Source organism: Gopherus flavomarginatus, chromosome 1 (genome assembly GCF_025201925.1).
Source record: "Gopherus flavomarginatus isolate rGopFla2 chromosome 1, rGopFla2.mat.asm, whole genome shotgun sequence".
Classification (NCBI taxonomy): domain Eukaryota; kingdom Metazoa; phylum Chordata; order Testudines; family Testudinidae; genus Gopherus; species Gopherus flavomarginatus.
In genome coordinates this window covers 222,132,720-222,152,935 of record NC_066617.1, presented here as the reverse complement: position 1 = coordinate 222,152,935, position 20,216 = coordinate 222,132,720, and the positions used below count along the sequence as shown (strand labels likewise).

Below are 20,216 nucleotides of genomic sequence, written 5' to 3'. Positions count from 1 at the left end.
ATACCTAGCTCTTAAATAGCACTTTCCATCAATATCTCTCAACGTGCTTTACAAAAGATGTGTAAGTATCCTTATCTCTATTTTACAGATGGAGAAACTGAGACACAAAGGGGTGAAAAATCTTGCCCAAGGTCTCCCAGCAGAGTACTGGCAGAGCTGGGATTTGAATCCAGGTCGTCTTACTCCCAGTCCATTTGGCAGTCCACAGTGACACTATTTTAAAGGATGGAGCAGTGTTTTTCCCTTTGCATCATATCAACTCCATTGGCAAACACAGTATGCCTTGGTTCTGCTCTGGCCTCTCTTTGGGAAGGCCAGAGCTGATAGTAGCATTAATCTTACATAGTTTTTGTACTAATAAAGTGCAGAATCTAGGACTCTGACTTGACCTTGTGCAGGGATGCAGATGGACCAGGGACAGGGTTTCTCATATCAGCTTCCCCTTGCTAACTCTACACAGGTTAGTCATAATCTGGCTCTGTGAGGTTAGTTAAAGAAGGATTTTATTGATTAAGAATATGTTGGTTGTGTTTTTTTCCTGAGTCAGCAATATGCTCACTTGTTAGAAGTTTTATGTTTCTAAAAGTTATGCAAGATTTGAATGTGTTTCTATCTGGACAGTATGTCCTGAACAGGACACATACTTAGAGAGTATTTTATTACCATACATCATTATTTATGTTACTTGAATGAATATAGTATTGTGGTGTGCACTCTGATCTGAGGTAGTTGGTATTTAAAATATGTAGTTCATTTCCACAATAAAATTGGGAAGAGAAGGGGAATTCATTATCATTGTTATAGAGTTGTCTTTGGTATAGAATAATGGTGAATAACATTTGATCAAGTTCTTAGGTAGCTGAGTGCACATTTAGCAGCAGAACAGGTAGTATTGAAATTTACCTGTGTAATATTATTGTATACTGTAACAACTGATGGCATTTTCTATACATAAGAATTCTAGGTATAAACAGGACAGTGGCAATTCTCTGAGTAATACACACAATAATAATTTAACTGCCTATTTCCCATTGATTTATAATGGGACTTACTTGCCTAAGGTGCAGATTTTTAAAGGCACCTAACTCCTATTGTTTTCAAGGAGGGAATAAGGGCTAGATTTTTAAAGGAACATTTTCATAAGTGATTAGATATTCAGAAGACCAAATCCATGTTGATTTTCAATGAGGGCTAGACTCTTAAGTCAGTTAAGCCTAGCAAAACTGATTGGAGCACCAAATGAATACCTTTTGAAAATCTGGGCCTTTGATTTTTTTTTTAATTTAGGCTTCTAAGGGACTTAGGCATATTTGAAATTGTTACCTTATTTTCATTAGCAGATATTGGAACATTAGTTCTGTAATTTGCATATTTACAATCTCCATCAAGCACAGGGTTTCTCAAACAGGGGTCGCCGCTTGTGTAGGGAAAGCCCCTGGTGGGCTAGGCCAGTGTGTTTACCTGCCCCATCCTCAGGTCCAGCCAATCGCAGATCCCACTGGCTGCAGATCGCTGCTCCGAGCCAATGGGAGTTGCTGGAAGTCGCGGCCAGTACGTCCCTCAGCCCACACCACTTCCAGCAGCCCCTATTGGCCCGGAGCAGTAATCTGCAGCCAGCAGGAGCCGCGATCGGCCAGACCTGCAGACGGGGCAGGTAAACACAGTGGCCCGGTCTGCTGGGGCTTTCCCTACACAAGCTGCAACCCCTGTTTCAGAAACCCTGATTAAGCAGTTTGTCCCAGTAAGACACCTTTGCCTACCTAGTCAGGAAAGGATGCTAAATTATGATGTCATATGGGAGTTGGGCTACATTGGGCTGTGCTAAAAATGTAGCAAATGTTAATAAATACACTTAGAAAATCTTTGATATCTTTGTCCCCTAGATTTCACCATTCTAAGAAACATTTTTAAAGGATTATCTTTAAATATATAGAATAAATATATTGTGAGGAGTTTGTCAAGTTATTCTTGACTTACTGGTAAGGAAAAGAAAAAGTATTGATGAATAAATATATACTTTTTGTTTTCTTCAATAATTAAGATTTGTAGAAGCAGATAATTTCCCCAAAACTTTATGAAGACAAGAAAAGACCAAAACCAAAAAAAACAAAAAAAAATAGGAAAGGAAACCGGAATTTTAGATTAAATTAAACATGGAAACTTTCTGCTCCAAAACAGAATTTATTGCAAAGTTATGAGATGAAAGAATAGTGGTTTTTGGAGTGGGAGTTATAATTGAATGTCCCATCATAGCCTTAACTGTACCAAACAGCCACTAAAATAATAGTAATGATGACTTACTTTGTATAATATTTTTCATCCTGAAGCATTTCAAAGCAGATTACAAATTTAAGCCTCATTTATATAGATAGATCCTGTGTCCCTGTGCAGGCATTTTAAAATCTGCTATATCTCTGGGTGACACAGGCATACACCTACTCAAGACAGATGCAGGATCAAGATCTTAGCAATCACTTCATCATAGAGTAACCCTATCCAATGGAAACTGTGGAGGGAATTTGGATAGACAGCACATAATTAAGTAAATTGGCCTGGACACTCTGATAAAGCTATTACTTCTGCAAGAAGAGTGTAATGAATGAAACACCAAATGATAAATGATGAGGATCTTGACTTTTTATGTCATCTGTAAGATTTGTTGTTGTTGTTCTGGTGATAGAATTTCTGTTGAGCTTCTTTGGAAGAATGTGTTTAGGAAGCTATTATGAGATAAAAGAATGTATCACTTTACGAACAGAAAAGTGGATTATGTACTTGCATCTTTCCAGAAGTTACCAGTCTCATCTTAACTATGACCAGAGGAAGAATAGCTATCATACATTGTTACTTTGCCCAGAAATTCCTCAGCAAAACCATTTAGCATTTGATGTGAGAGAATGCAAATTAAATGTAAAATAACTTTCAATAAAAGAAATAGTAACTTTTGCTCTGTAACTCTTATGGGGAAATAGTAAGAGAGACTATTAACAACTCTCCTTAGTGGAAAACACTGTAATTATGAATGTTGTCATTGTTCATCAATGTTTATATGTTGTGCAATTATATTGTAGTCAATAGGATTCCATGGGTTGTAAATCTACTCAGAATTTATCCCAAAAACTTTGATTAAAAAATAGTGATAAACAGTAATCTTGAGGTATAAAAAAAGTAGTTCTGTGATACACTGTACATTGTGTTTTCTGGCACTCTGATAGATAAAGCACTGTAGTGTGGTAATTTTGTGCAAACCCTTTCAGCTTTAAGTATCTTCAGAGAAATGAAATAAAAATTATAAAAACCCTTATGTATGCAAGAGACAGAGCATGCTCTTCACTGTACAATTAACACTACAATAGAAATGTGTACCCTTCCCAGAATATGCATGCTGGGGCTGACCTAGCAATGCTTACTCATTTGAGTAATCCTTACTCACGCAAATAATACCACACCTAGGTACAATGTGATTACTCTTCAGTCTTAAGGCTCAAAGATCCAGACTGATTATATTCAATTGCATGGCAAAAGGCCAGCTTGAGCTTCATATGAAAGAAACGTCAATTTAATTATGTTCCCCCCTGTGAATATATATTTTGAAAGCTGACAAAAACAACTTAAGAAACAGAGAGCCAATTATAAATTGGGAAACTAGTTCCATACAGATACCAGCAAAATCTGCTTTTTCATGTTTGTAACTTTTTATTATGTTTTGGAACTTTGATATCAACTTTTGTTTACAATATCTGTTCTGATGAAAGAACTGGCTAATTAACTGGAATTATAAGGTTTCTTGCTGATGCTGTGAGAAAGAAGAGAGAAAATTTGTGAGCATCCTTAATGCTAGTCCTAACAATGTCCTTCCTTGTTGGGGATAGTATTGATGTCATATTTGGCCTTTAACCAACTAACACTGTTCTGCAACACTACTGTATCTCAGTACATGCTTTCAAAACTCTACATGACTATTTGCAAAGCTGCAGTGCTAAAGCAGTGTTTTTCAACCTGGTAAGAGATTAACAAATAGAGTGTTAGCATTTTTTTTCATATCTGCCATAGATTATTTTTACTGCACATACATTATAGCTTGTTCAAGATATTAATTTTGAATAAAACTAAAAATGTGCTGTGTAATATAAATTGTGTAACCCATTGCACTGAATAGGCTTTACTATCCAGTGATAACAATGTCTTAAATTATAGGTCAACAGTGGCTATTAGCTAATTACATTCTCCTTATTTCCTTTGATGTTTGCTTCACAAAATGAAACTTTCATTCAGAGGAAACTGCTCATTCAAATTAGCAATAAAATGTGATTTTTGCACATATTCAAGTCTTTTAAATTCCCACCTGGGTATATCCCTATGGTCATCTTCAGTGGATATGAGAGGATTATTAAATGAGCAAGCCTTTGGAATAATAATGATTTATAGTGCGTGAATGTGTATCATGTGGTCTAAGTAGGAGTGTGTTGCATGTGTACACGTGTGTATATTTAATATGTAACAATGTATATGCAGTCCATATCCAGTGGTCTAGCAAATAGTCTTGTAGAGCTTTGAAGATGGGACCACTGTAAAACATGTACTGTGGTACAGCATATATACAGTGTGCCACCTTCACCTTGAGAAAAAAGGGAGCAGAACAAACAGAGACAGAAACTAGCTAGTAGCCATAAATGTTAGAGAACAGTTGTGTAACATGTTCCCTGCTGATCCGACAGAAATAACTCTCTCCCCAACTCCATGCCAAGGGAACTTCCTCACAGATGATGATGATGTTTGTCAGCATTATCTTCCAATGTGTTTCCTCTTCTGCATGTTGAACAACTGTCCACAACAATAGGACATGGGATATCAGACAGAGATGTATTGCTAATGGAGAAGAATGTGGTGGCACGAGGCCTCCACACAAACACCCTTACTCTCCAGGATATCTTAAAATCTACAGGCTTTCTCTATTCATATTGGGTACTTTCCAGGCTCAGTAGGTCTCAGCCTTATCTGTTCCAGGGGACAAACCCCTGGGTCATCCAGTGGAATGATCTGAAGGAAACTCTAAGTCTCTTGGGTCCTACGTTTAGAGGACAAAAAGGCATTAAGGTTGTTGAACCTCCCCACTTTACCACAGCACACAACTTGTAGTTACCTGTCTTATCTGAATATAACTGTTTTAGTCATAAGATACTAGTTGTAACTTTTCAATCCATACTAGAATTATGTTACATATGGAACGCCAGATCCTCTGGTGGTGTAAACCATTATAGTTCCATGGAAGATAGTGGAGCTATGCCAGTTCACACCAACAGAGAGTCTCGCATAAAATATTTGTTAAGCTAATGTCTCCTTGTATTGGACAGACATTCACTACTTTATATTCTGAGTACCTATCTGGTCTTGCATGCCCTTAGCTTTTTATTTCATGTATTTATTAGCATAGTTACTTATCAAAGTAGAATGTGGCATGGCTGGGCTATAGTGGTGGCATTTTACTTGTTTTCTTTTTCCTCTGGAAGAACTTTTCTCACCTCCAATCATGGTAATCTTTGACTCATGTTACCCAGGAAACCACAGAGCCTTTTATATTGCTTCAGTTCATTTTTCTCACTTCTCATAGATTCCCTCCTTGCTAGTCTGTTTGGTTTGTGTGGATACTCTACTGTTGCATTCTGTTAATTCACCTCGACTACCACCACGCTTCTCTTTTTTTTTCTGTTTCAAGGTTGAACATTTAAGCAGTTGGCAACATGCTATGCCTGATTCTGATCGCAGATAAACACCAGCACAAATTCGGAGTGACCCTCTGTGAAATGGGTGGAATTGCCTGGGAGTAAAAAGATGAAATCCCATTTGCCAGGCTTCTTAATTTTTCCACAGAGAAAATTAACTTACATATTCCTGGAGCTGATACAGCCCATGTGGATGAAGTTGTGTTTTTCTGTGCCATATAATTCAGAAATGTGTGAATCTGAGCATTATAAACCTAACTTTCCATATTTGACATTTAAGTGAGAGGCTTTTAGCTCCTTGTTAGTCTCATGAAGAATTTAACTTAAATCTGAAAACTTACTGTAACATAAGAAAGGGACATTGCAGAATACCATACTGAACTGTGTTGTCTGTATATATTGGATTCCATATATTTAGATTCATTTCTTGTTTATTTAATATAGCTCCTTTGTGTGTATTTAAAAAAAATCATTTAGAACAGCTTGTTCTGGCTCATCTGCCCTCGACAGTCTGTAAAATATGATTGGCCAAACCTCTGTGACCAGCAGCATTGCTTAAGCAATCTTTGCATACTGTTTATCACTGCCAAACAGCAGTACAGCACCAAAATATTACTCTTACCATTTAACTTGTTCTGATGCAGTTTTGTGCTCTATTGATCTTAGCTCTGTGCAGCAATAGCAAGTCTCATAGGTTTTTAAAACTAATGTGAGACCTGTTAATTCTTTTATTTTTTTTCTTTCTTTCACTGTTTCTTTGTCTCTTTCAAAGATGAAAGAGGTTTGTGTTAATGACAACTTAAATTGTGTGGGGGAACAGTCCTATTCTCATAAGCGTGGAAAAGTCTTTAGGACCAAAAAAAAAAAAAAAGTCTGACATACTCACCAGGCAGACATTTGTTCAAGTTTTTTCAGATTTGGTATTGCAACCACAGGGGTGGAAGAGAGATATCATTTACAAGAAGGAAGTTCGGATTAGCATTACAAAAGGGTGAGTGTGATAAGATAGTGAAAAACTGGCTTTATAAAATTGAAGTTTGTGAATCCATTGCTCTTAAACAATTGAAAATATTAAGTTTTCTAAAGCAAACTGCAGTATGCCTCAGGGAAATGGGTTTGGGAAACCGTAGTCCTCAACTTTTTTTTCTGACTAGGACCCCAAATTTGCCAGTTCCTTCTTGCTCTTCATATCCCACAATCTGTTACACACAGCAGTGTTGGGGTTGGGGTTCTAGCAAGAACCTCGGGCTGGTTGAGGATGAATGGGCATAGAAGGGGTGCCATTCTGTCTGTTGGGTGACAGGGTGATTGTGTAGAAAGCGTGATGGTTAAAAAAATGAGTGAAGGTGCTAGTTGTGCGGGATGGATGCCGAGACACAGTGGTGGTACTGATTGGAAGGAAGTGCTACTGTGGGGATGAATCTCTCTACTATTTCCTGTGCTCACCCCTATTGAAATTGGCTCCATGCGAAGGTGCTGCTTCAAGATGTAGTTTCAGACAGCTCCCCGTCATCTTGAACTGATAGTTCTCCTGGAATAAAGTATAGTGCAGTAGAGGAAGGATGAGGCTGTGGCAGGAGGCTGAGCAGAGTGTGGGCATGGACAGACTGGCAAAAGAAGGAAGAAGGAGGATATCTTTTTCCTTGACATCACTTCCACTGGGATTTGTGGCTTATTTTTTGTTTGATTGTAGCACAACCTGTGGGATATGAATCACTTCTGATTTGTGCCCCAGGGTTGAGAAACACTGAGGTATTTGGTGCCCCAAATGTGAGAGAATAGAACAGAGCAGAATTCTAAGAGTGTCATTTTTGTGGAGCGGGTTTCAGCTGGAAGAGTCCATTCAAATATATAACCCTTAGAATGTCAATTATTGGAAGAAGGCAGCACTGAAATATAACTTTCCTTCATTATTCATATTAGAAGTCTTCTTTGTGTATGCCCTTACACTTTGATACATCAAAGACTTGAAGTGAGGGAAAGGAGAGGGAAGGGTAGCCAAAATATTTGAATCTGTGTTCATTCCTGCTCCTCCAGCAGTTAATAGCTGGCATGCAGGTAGAAAAATGCTCACCTGCCTATGATTCAGATGTATTCATGTGCAATGAGTGGTACAGACCTTTCAGGACATGATCCTAGCATCTTGATCCTTGTCCCTTTATTTCCTTGCAAAAGCAAGATAATATGCAATTAACAGTTGGGGTTGGACCAAGCAGGAACCAGCCCAGCTGCTCAAGAAGAAAAGGCTGCACACAATTAACACAACATTATATAAGGAAGTCAGTGTGGTAGTAGGGACAGCTGTTGTTCTGAAGAGGATAATTCCCCATGCACAAATAGAGTCTAGCAGGAACATATGTACAGATTATTTCTTTGGATTGTGGATTTTGTTTCTCAACAGCCAAGAGCTGATAGCTTTAGACGAAGCTAATACTCAGTTGGCTGTCTGAGAAAAATAATCAGCAGGTAATTTCCCCCCATCCACCTCTGTCCCATTAAAAGGGTCTCTTTCCTTTATATATATTTAACCAGAAAATGTTACTGTTTATTTCTGTGTGTATCTCATCCCAAAGATAGGTGGAATGTACAAATGTGGTATGAGAGAGCCAAATCAAATACCAAACATTCCTCCTATCTTTGAGATGAGATACACACAGAAATAAACCAGTAACACTTTCTGGTTAAATTGCCACAAAACTGAAAGCAGAGAGGATATTGTGGAAATTCACTTTATTATTTACCAGTACAATGATAGCACCCAAAGGCATTAGTCAGGAGCAGTGTCCATTGTTCTTGGTGCTGCACAGAGGTAGATATGGTCCCTATTTGAAGATTTTACAGTCTGAAAATGATAGGAAAAGGCATCCCAAGTGTCAGTAAAACAGTGAGGATACTCATGGTCATACAACTTTTATTTTTTTTGAAGTACAGATCCCATATTTTTATGATAGGGCAGTGGAAGTATGATGGAGAATTGCAGGATGGTGAATAAATATGATGTGGGAATGATGGGGGAGAAAGAAAGAGGGAGCAGGAGGTTAAGGGTGAGGGAAAGAATGTGGAGGGATTATGTGTGAAAAGGTGGTGGAGGAAGAGGTAGCAACAAACAGAGGACCAAATAGCTGATAGAAAATAACACACAGAGTTCAAATGATAAAAAAAAACAAACAGTTCCCTGGTGATCAAGGACTTTGAAAGTGCCTTGTCCTGCTGCTCCCAATTGTTGCTGGAGAAATCTCCTACTCCTGTAGGATTGGCTCCATCACTAGGTTGTCTTGCTCTGTTTCTCTGTTGTTAGTTGGGGGGTTTTTAAGCTGAAATACTTAAGGGAATTATTGTCTCCTTTGGCAAAGAAGAGACTGAACAAAACAAGGTTGCTTTAGAAACTATTATTTGAAATGAGCAGCTATTGTTAGTGCTGCCATGGAAATTACACCTTGTGAAAAGGCCAACATTCCCCCAGAGTATTGTATTTTTTTCATAAGCCTGTGCAAGAAATGTTGGATTTTCACTATTGAGACTGATCTTCCTTGCTCATTTTATTAGATTGGCTTCTCAGTTCACCCATCCTTTTACTATACCCTTAAAACTGTATGTAGCAGCAAGTGTAATCTTGGACAATTTTTGTTTCAGCTGATTGTTCCTTGCTTGCTTGAGAAAAGTTGTGCATTTTTTGAACATGAGAAGAAATGAGTTGTTATTGCCAAGTAGTGTGCACAGACTGTAGACAAATACTGCCTTTACACTGGAAAACCTTTCACGATTGCTGACTACTCAGAGGACTCAGTTATTTGAGCTAGCACTTCTTTACAAAAATCACCCCAAGTATTCAAACAGTCTGAGACTAACAATCAGTTGAAGACAAAGTGGTTAGCTATCTTTGATAAAGTGGGTCATCTGTATGCTACTGAATATTTTGGCTCTGATGTTTTGGGCTCTATTTTCCTGGAGACACCAGAAGAAAGACAAAGCACAAGGGATATAGTTTACTAGGCTACAGCTTTATTTATCTAGCTCATCTGGGAATTATCCAACAGTAACTTGTATAGAGCAGGTCAGCCTTCATTCCCTAATTCAATCCAATTGGTGGAGGACTACTGTCAACCCTTCCTCCCCTCCCCCCTCAAGCTGATCTCAGCCCACTTCTGGGACTCCACTGCTCTCCCCTAAATAAGGGCTAAGGGGCTGGGGAAAGAGGATTCTGAGTCCAAACCCCATTCCCCAGCTTCTTTTGGATGCTTTCCACAAAGTCTATTCAAAACTCCAGTTTACCAGAGCAATAATTGAAGATGCAGAGAAGAACAAGTTACATAGGTTTGTCAATTCTTTTAATGAGACAGAAGGACTAACATAGTTTTCTTTCAAACACATCTGGGATAACAGGAAAATTAATGCAAGAATTAAAATGCACCCATGTTCATAATCATAAAATCAATTGAACGTTTCTTTCATTTTCCTTGACTAAGTAACTTTTCCCTCTTCCTGCTTAATCAGACAATTCTAAGGTATGCAAAAAAAAAGCAAATAATAATAATAATAAAAATTAATTATAAAAGGAAGTGCTGATCTATTTGCTTAAATCAGGGGTATTTTTCTTAAAGCTCCGTCAGAACTCTTCTGCTCTGACTTACCATAGGTATGAAGATGCCTTTCCTCCTGGGGACTATTACTTCTTTGTAATCAAAAATATGCCTTACACAAATGTCATAACATCAGATGAAAAGTGCAGAGCACAATCCGGCAGATAATAGAGCACAACCTGCTGGAAATGATGCACTATAATGGAGATTCCCTGCAGGATTCTCTAATCCCTCCCTTTGTTCCCTAGTGGATCTAATAGATGTTTTCCTTTCAGTCCCTAATCTCCTTTTTCTCTGCAGATTTACTGTATTTCCAAAAAGTTAAAAATATTTGGAAACACAATTTTTTGTTTTGGGGATGTTAATCAATACACATTTCTGTAATTTTAAAAGTGAAATCCATTAGCCTTTCATTAAAACTCCCTTGGCTTCTTTGGACATTTACTGCCTCTTCCTCTCCACTCCCTGCTAATGTATTCAAAGTTCATTAGATTAATATTAACACCAAAATCCTGTCTACTACAGTGCTTCTTAAAAATATAGATGCAATCATAGACAAAGCAGCTAGCTCCCCTTCACCTTTGCATGAATTATTAATTTGATCATAACATAGGGGATTCCAATAGGCAAGGTCACAAACAGTTGTTCAAGGACTTGCCATTGACTCTTAATATATGTAACAGAGTGATATCCAAAAACTCCTTGGTCTGCTTAGAAAGGCTCCTCATTAATGTTTCTCTTTATCACTTGGACTCTGTTAATTCTATATTTTCCATTTTTTTGCTTAAAGAGACGCTAATACTATTTGACTATTATTATTTATTAAATATATATATTCTACTTCATATATAGTCCTGAGGACTACTGAGTTCTGCGCACCCACATCTGAAGTCCCCTCCTCTGCCTAAGCTACAGATCCTAGGAACTCAAGCAAATTCAGGGGACAACTAATGACAAAGAGGATCAGGAGTGAGGGTCACAGGGTCATAAACAGGGAACTTGAGGGGAACACTGAGCCATGAACCCTGCTCCTCAAAGGTGTCTAGGGAGCCAGTGGATGCAGCCTAGAGAAATTCTGCCTGGACATGTGATTGAAGGTAAGAATGGAAGTAGGCCTCTCAGTCGCAGAGCACCTTCCCTTCCAGCATCCTCCTCCTGGTGCAATGGATGGCCACCTTGGTCAGTGCCAGGAAGAGGTTAACAAGGAGGTCTCGTGACTTTGTGGGGCCACAGATAGAATGTGCACAAATCAGGAAGTGTGGGGAAAATTACAGCCAGAACCTGAGGAGAAGGTTCTGGAAGAGCCAAAAAAGGTGCTGCAACCTGGAACACCAATGTCTCCCTCATGCCACAAAAACAACAGGCTTCAGGGATGCAGGTGAACTGATCCAGGTACATGCCTGTGCTCACAGCTCCATGAAGGGAGCCACCACCTGATATGTCTGGTGGGTTGTGGAACCAGCGTGGAGTACAAGTTGGCCCGTTGGGGTTCCTCACCCTCAACAGGTGGAAGGACATCCCTTCTCTTAGTGTCAGGGTGGTACACGAGGGTGAGAAAATTCAGTGTAAGGAGCATAAGCATGTACAGCTGATTTCCAGGCATGTCTCTGAAACAAATTCTCTGCAAGTAAGGCTGGCGTGGGGTTGGCAGAGGGAGCAGCCGAGAAGTCAGGGGCGGCTTGTCAGACAGGGTACCAATGAAAAGGTTAGGAGAGGCAGGGGCAGATGTGGAGCACCCACCCACAGGACCCATTCAAGAACAGCAGGCAGCAAGGCTGCCTTTACCTCCTGAAGTACATGTCGGGCAGTATGAGAGCCCTGTGTGCCGGCCAAGTGCCAGGGGATCCACCCAGTTCCCCCTCATCATAGTCCAGGGGGTCTCAGATTCTAGTGCTTCCTGACAAGACTAAATTGTGACACACTGAGTGGGACTCCACCACCTGTACACAAAGATGGGGGTTGTGTATCAGGGGGTCCACGAGGAGATCTGTCCCCTCGGTGGCTGCCACAGACCTGGTCACTGAAACCAGCTTCCAGGTCCAGAGGAGGTCCTGACAGAAGACCAGCAGCTCAGAGAAAAGGCTGATAGTATAAGGGGTGTTGTAAACAGGTATTACCACACAAAGCTGTAAAGGTGATGGTGGAGAAAGCTTAAGTACCCAGAGTCTGCAGTTTATTTAACTTGTTGAACCTGAGTGGTTTTGGTGGCAATAGAGGGTGTGACCAGAGCATGCCCTATTGGAGGCCTATTGTTGTCAGGGGCTTTATATGAGCATCCCTGTCCAAAGAGTATAAGTTCCAAATAGACAAGATAAAGGGTGAGAGAAGAGTAATATTATCCTCATATTATAGAGGAGGGACTGAGACAGTAGGAAATGACTAGCCCAAAGTCTGTTGGGATATGTCTATATTGACCTGGCTGAGTCACTTCCGTGTCTGCCCAGGTGCCCATGACCGACCTCACCAAGGTCGGCTAAAAGAGCACCCAAGAATACGATGACGATGGCTACCAATCGTAATGTACCATCTGCTGCCAAAAGGCAATGAGCTGCTGCTGTGTAGCAATGCAGTCCCACGTCTGCCAGCACCCAGGAGACATATGGTGACAGTGAGCAGGCTCCATTCTTGCCATGGTATGGCGTCTGCTCAGGTAACCCAAGATAAAAGGCACGAAACAATTGTCTGCTGTTGCTTTCACAGAAGGAGGTAGGGAGGGGGGTCCTGACAACATGTACCCAGAACTACCCGCAACACTGTTTTTGCCCCATCAGGCATTGGGATCTCAGCCCAGAATTCCAATGGGCAGCAGAGACTGCAGGAACTGTGGGATAGCTACCCACAGCTACCCACAGTGCAACGCTCTGGAAGTTGATGCTAGCCTTTGTACTGTGGACACAGTCCACCGACTTAATGCACTTAGAGCATTTTGTGCGGGGACACGCACAATTGACTATATAAAAACGATTTCTAAAAAATCAATGTCTATAAATTCAACCTAATTTCATAGTGTAGACATACCCTTGTTCGTGATTTGGGGGTAGAGTCTAGTATAGCGGTGGGCAACCTTTTTGGTCCAAGGGCCACATCAGGGTGCAAAACTGTATGGAGGGCTGGGAAGGGAAGGCTGTACCCCCTGAACAGCCTGGCCCCTGCCCCCTATTCGCCCCTCCCACTTTCTGCCCCCAGACTGCCCCCCTCACAACCCCTCACCCATCCAACCCCCCCACTCCTTGTCTCCTAACCGCCCCCCCTAGGACACCACCCCTTATCCAATCCCCCTTGCTTCCTGTCCCCTGACTGCCAAGACTCCTATCCACACCCTCACCCCCTGACAGGCCCCACAGGACCCCACCCCCATCCAATCCCTCCTGTTCCCCATCCCCTGCCCCCCTGAAACTCTGCCCCATTCAACTGCCCCCTGCTCCTCATCCCCTGACTGCCCCCCAGAACTTCCTGCCCCATATCCAATCCCCTTGCCTCCTTACCATGACATTCAGAGCAGCATGTCTGGAGCTGCACCTCCCGGTCAGAGCCTGCTACACTGCCCTGTATGAGTCCCCAGCTCCGCCACCCAGAGTGCTGCCCGTACGGCAGCATGGCTGCAGGGGAGGCTGCCGGATGTGGCTCGCGGGCCATAGTTTGCCCACCTCTGGTCTAGTAGTTAGTAGTTAGATGGCTGTATGGATTCAGCTGTGAGCAAAACTAATTGCATGTGTAATTTTGACTTCCATGGGAGTTAACTGTGTCTTGCATTTGGAATATCTGTGTGTGTATGTGTGTGCATGCACGGGTGTGTAATCTCCTGGGCATTATGGCAATAAGAATTGATATTGTCTTTTGAGATGCACTATTTAGTTTAGAGACTGTATCCGCAAAAAGAACAGGAGTACTTGTGGCACCTTAGAGACTAACAAATTTATTTGAGCATAAGAATAAGCTGTAGCCCACGAAAGCTTATGCTCAAATAAATTTGTTAGTCTCTAAGGTGACACAAGTACTCCTATTCTTTTTGCGGATACAGACTAACATGGCTGCTACTATGAAAACTGTTTAGTTTCTCTTTTTTTATGTACGTTCAGCATCATGTGAATTTCCCCTGTGCAAGAGAATATGAATCGTTTAATTCAAAAATTTGCTTAAACAGCCTCTTAAACATGCACTACAGTTACTCTCCATGATGAATACACGTGAACAGATCAATGAACAGTTTTTTTAAATGTGTGTATTCGTTTTTAAAACTTATTCTTTTACAATTCCACCAACACATAAAGGGTACAAAGAAGCAGACAACTAGATAACTCAAAGGATTGGTAGGAATATGGAACGTTTAAATTCTAGGTTACTTGTTTAAATTTGGTCCACACTGGTAATGACTGAGGGTAAAATTCTAGTCCTCTTAACTTCAGTGAAGTGAAGTTTAGATCCTGAAAGTTTGGTGTGGTATGTACACTGACTTGATCGAGGTATCATTATACTTATTGGTAAAGAGGTATTACTAATTGGGGCTTCTGTTTGTAGTGTGTATGTGGATTTTTTATTATTTTTATTTTTATTATTGATACTCTACTTTACAGATTTGGAAAGAATGAGCACAAGAATTTACCAAAAGAGAGAATTCCTTGTGGTCAAAACTGAGATTTTTAGCAGGTGACTGTCATAAACAGATAGCTAAGGGTTAATGTTCTTTTACCTGTAAAGGGTTAACACAGGGAACCAAACACCTGACCAGAGGACCAATCAGGAAACAAGACTTTTTCAAATCTGGGTGGAGGGAAGTTTTGGGTGTGAGATCTTTGTTCTTGGTCTGTTCCTTTTCTCATCTCTGAGAGTGATCTTTCTATCTCCTGGCTTTCTAATCTTCTGTTTCCAAGTTGTAAGTACAAGGATAGTAAGACAATAGGTTTATATTGTTTTCTTTTGTATTTACATGTGTGTAGTTGCTGGAATGTTTTAAATTGTATTCTTTTTGGATAAGGCTGTTTATTCATTTTTTTCCTTTAAGCAATTGACCCTGTATATTGTCACCTTAATACAGAGATATTTTATGTCCTTTTTCTTTCTTTTTAAATAAAGCTTTCTTTTTAAGACCTGTTGGAGTTTTTCTTTAGTGGAGACTCCAGGGAATTGAATCTGCAGCTCACCAGGGAATTGGTGGGAGGAAGAAGTCAGGGGGAAAATCTCTTTGGTTAGATTTACTAAGCCTGACTTTACATACCCTCTGGGTGAGGGGGAAGAGAGATTAGATCTCTCGGTACTTGTGTTTCCAGGACTGGAAGCAGGGACTCTCCTAGGGTGGTCCAGGGAGGGGAGCCTGGGAGGAAGTAATAAGGAAACAAGGTGAGGGGGTTATTTCTCTTTGTTGTAAGACTCAAGGCATCTGAGTTTGGGGGTCCCCCAGGGAAGGTTTGGGGGAAACCACAGTGAGCTAGGCACTGTATAATTCCTAGCTGGTGGCAGCAATTACCAGGTCCAAGCTGGTAACTAAGCTTGGAGGTTTTCATGCTAACACCCATATTTTGGATGCTAAGGTCCAGATCTGGGAAGAAATGTTATGACAGTGACCATATGGGAAGCTACCTTTATTTCTATCTATTTTGTGAATAGTTAAAAAGGCTTAAATCTCTAGTTTAACAGCACTACTGACTTACAGGCATTACAGTCATTCCCTGGAAAAGAAAACAAAATATATTTTCTGAAAATTGCAGTTTTTTTCCTACTCCCAAAGTTGTAATGTAACAATCTAACTTAAGCATCAATCTATGAAAAATTCCAAAAGCATGGGGAATACCCTGTATATTCAGTGTAATATTGAAAAGGTTAGGATTGTGCAGCCTGCATGCCAATTGGTTAAACATTTATATATATTCTATATTATTTCCTAATTTGAATTATATATTATCTTTTGATGTACTGTCATTTGAATTGATAGGCTTTGGAGAGAAAGGTTGAAGTTTTTAAAATAGCTATTATAGACATTAGACTGTAACTTTAACATCTGATATCTACCTGTCATGGTTAGAAATGGACAATATACCTCACTGGTAAGCTTGGAATTTTCCCTCTTCAATTGCATAAAGGTCAAATTATTAGTTATTGACTCTTTGAGATGGAACTAAATTTAACAAGTTTCAGTCCTTGCACTAATAGCAGCTGGCACATTTTGGGAATCAGGGCCAAGGTTTGTTTTTTTTTCCCCCAGCAGATTTGATTTGTGAAAGGAAAAAGAAAAATGATAGGTATTTGAATGCTGCTTGCATATTTGAAATATTGGAAGTAGGCCTGGGTGAGATTAGTGTGCAGAGTTTTCCTGAGAAGGTCAAAGGTACAAGATAAATGCATTTTTATACAATGAATGAGGAAATAAAGGAATGTATTCCGTGGTCACCAGGCCCACATACATGTGTATATATAGAATATATTATGGTTATTTAGTGTCTTGCACCTAGTGTGCAATCTCCAAAGAACTTATTTTTCAAAGTCAAAACTAGTTTCACAGTTATTTCTCCTCACAATTTCCAAAACTTGAGAGGGTAATTATTAGACATTGGAAATCACTGATGCTTGAATCATTTACAAATTAATTAAATGATGTCAATCCTTGTATATAAATTGTTTTCTCTGAACTACTACACAGAAGCTCTTGTCTCTAAATGGTAAGGTTAGCTTGTCCTTCCTTTACGCAATTCTGTTTGGATTCTTAAACTCTGTTACGGCTCTTGTGTTTGGCTATGATGAGCTCAGCACATGGACACTAACTTCTTAATCAGGCAGTAGTTATGTCTATAATAGTGTAAACTTCAAATGCCTGGTTGGCTTTCTGCCAGATGAATATATTCAAAAGACATCATCTTACTAACAATCAGCTAGCATGCTATTAGGCACATTCTGTCATCTGTCAAAGTTTGCTAGATATTGTGAACCTCCTGAAGATTTAAAATAATTGTTGTGGCCACATCAATTTTATGTTTTAAATTCCCCTGTTTTCAGTGTAAAGATTTCATTTATCCAGATTATGAAAATAGAAAATAAAGAATTGTCCCATCATTAGAGTCTAACAGTTGAAGGGTTGTGTTATGACTTTGGAACAAGCAAACATGAAAGCTTAGTTCAGCAAGGTTACTTTAAAGGAACATCTTTGCAATATGTATTCTATGTCCTATCAGCATTACATGTAACTGTACTATGTTTCCAGAGCTGTTTTTTGTTACTGTCTTAAAATAAATCAAATAATAATCAATAAGGATTGTTCAAAATAAAATAAAATAAAACCCACATATTCCTGAAAAACAAAATTTTACACATTGTTGCTTTATGTGGGCTCACTAAGCAAATGGTTCTAAAGGAAAGTGAAGGAGCTGGAGGAGGGAAAACACATCAGCGCTGACTTTCAAGGCCTAAATTCAACAACACTCTAAGTATGTGCTTCATGGGTTCTTAGTCTCATTTAAAGTTAATAGGACATAAGTATATGTTTAAACTTAAGTACATCTTTTTTTATGTAGGTACAGTTGGCTGAATGATACCTTAATGAAGAAAAAATTCAGATAGAGGTCCAGATTTTAAAAACAGAGCTTCTCAAAACTGAGCCACTTACTTGCCTAAATATGTATCCCAGGGCCAAGATTTAGGCATCCAATTTTGAAAATGTGAGTCAGGTTTTATTTACTCTGGCCACACATAGGAAAAAATGCTTCTCATTTCCTCAGTCAATTTATACAGAATAAATCCATACAAAATCAGGAAAAAATAGTCTGTTATCCAATAGATAATAAGCTCACATTAATATCATTTAAATTCCAAGTACCAGAGGGGTAGCTGTTTTAGTCTGTATTCACAAAAACAATGAGGAGTCCAGTGTCACCTTAAAGACTAACAGATTTATTTAGGCATAAGCTTTCGTGGGTAAAACAAACACTTCTTCAAGTGCATCTAAAAGCATGAAAGTTTATGCCCAAATACATCTGTTAGTCTTTAAGGTGCCATCGGACTCCTCGTTGTTTTTATTTAAATTCCAGTTTATTATCTAATATCTTTGGGAGAATTTTTCCTGCAGTCACATTTTCAACCTGATCACTGATGTGCTGCCAGTTTTTTAAACAAGGGTCAAAACAAAAATATACCCTCAGTTCTTTATACTTCAGTGAGCCATAGGCCAATAATGAATGTTGTAAATCCCACTTGGAATCCAGAAGTGTAGAATAATTATAAAGGTACCTGTCAAAGTCAAGACAATAGAGTCAGTTTCCCCATTTAAAGTGGAATTAATAGTACAATGTGTTCTGGGAATACAAAAACTATTTGACTAGGAGCTAAATGAGCTTTGAGAATTTGAGAAATAATACCATACATTTTAGTGTCCTCAATCTCAGTGCTACCTTATAAACTAAGAATCCTTAAATGTGTTCTCTCATGAAGCTCTCCATCATGCCCAATTGCCTGGTGAAATTCAATATTTTCAACGTGTGTATGTGTGTATATCTCCTCCAGTTCTTATTTTCACAAACTACTTTCAGTATCATCCTATATCCAGAAACCATGGAACTCTCCTGATATTAATATTCCTGTGTAAGAGAGGCTATAGATTCATAGTAATAGCCCAGGATAAATTGTCGCTATTTTAAAAATCTATTATAAAGCAAAAAAAAAAAAAAAAGGAGGGGGCAATTGAGAGAAAAGGAAAACTGAGTGTTGTTTAGGAGATTGACTCAGTAATACCATAGGCTGTAAAGACTGAATACAAATAGACTGGAAAGGCTAAATGGAGAGGCTGTGAGAAAATGTTTCTGGACAGGTGTAGGAATCCCCTTTGCTAATGTAAAAGAAGGAGATACACACTAACAGGGCAATTGCTTGAGCTGACAAGTTATATTAAGGAAGACAAAGAATTATCACAACAGTTTTAAAATTGTTACAAGAAAGACATAACTTTTAAGTGAGGTCATTGAGTGTGAAATGCAAGACAAAATAGGAACCCATCAACACTTTAGCTATGAAAGAGGAAGGAAAGACATTAGATGCACGGATGAAATCAAGTCTAAATACCCAAAATATACAAGTATCAACCATAAAAACTGGTAAACAAGTAACCTAACCTACATGGCACAAAGAAAGGATTGGACATGGTGTTCTGTGAACTGAATACTCTAGAAACTAATTCCTTCTTCTTGTTACTGTTGTACTTAGAAGCCCCAGTCATGGATCAGGACACCACTCTGTTAGGCATTGTACAAACAGATGGTCCCTACCCCGAAGAGCTTACAATCTAAATATAAAACAAGAGCCAACAGATAGATATATGCAAGGAAGTACAAAGAAACAGTGAAACAGTACTAGTCAGCATGAGAGGCTGTGGTCTCGGCATACCAGCAGCCTAACTGTTGTCAAGTGTTTTGTAGGCATCACGGCAAAGGAGAGTAAGGAGTATTTTGAAGGAAAACAATGAAATGGATTTGTGGCTGTTTATGGGAGTTCCTTCCAAGTGTGAGGGGCAGCTTGGGAAAAAGCACAAAGGTGATTGTTTGAAAATTTATCAAGAGGGTGATGGCGGCTGGCATTGTAGGCCGATCAGAAGCAGGCAGCCTATTTCTTAATACTGAATGAGAGATGCAAGGTAGGGCGGGGATAGGCCATGAAGTGCCTTGAAAGTGAAGATCAGTAGCTTATATTTGAGGCAAAGTGACATGGTCAAAATGATGGGCAAAGCAAATGATCTCTGCAGCAGCATTCTGAATAGATATCAGTGGGATAAGATTACATTTAGCAAGGTCAGAGAGAAGGGTATGGCAGTAATCAAAACACCATAGGTTATGAATTAATTAATTTTTTTTGGTCAAGAATTAATCTAGAATTTTATCTTTGAAGATTCCAATACCACTGTAGGAAAGAAGCAAGGTGAGTCATTTGAAAATAAAAG

The 20,216-nt window shown here is 39.4% G+C and overlaps 1 protein-coding gene across 3 annotated transcripts in view; it reads left to right on the top strand.

The window, feature by feature from the left end:
- Positions 1–20,216, top strand: part of IL1RAPL1 (interleukin 1 receptor accessory protein like 1) — a 1,154,051-nt gene that overhangs the window by 78,951 nt on the left and 1,054,884 nt on the right. For 2 of the 3 annotated variants that reach the window (XM_050936564.1, XM_050936562.1), the window contains exon 1: positions 12,861–12,911. The exons of the other annotated variant lie outside the window; for it this stretch is intronic. In XM_050936564.1, coding sequence (XP_050792521.1) covers positions 12,903–12,911 — 9 coding nt within the window. In that variant the 5' untranslated portion in view covers positions 12,861–12,902. Of the gene's footprint in view, positions 1–12,860; positions 12,912–20,216 lie in introns of those variants that run through there. 3 annotated transcript variants of the gene reach the window in all.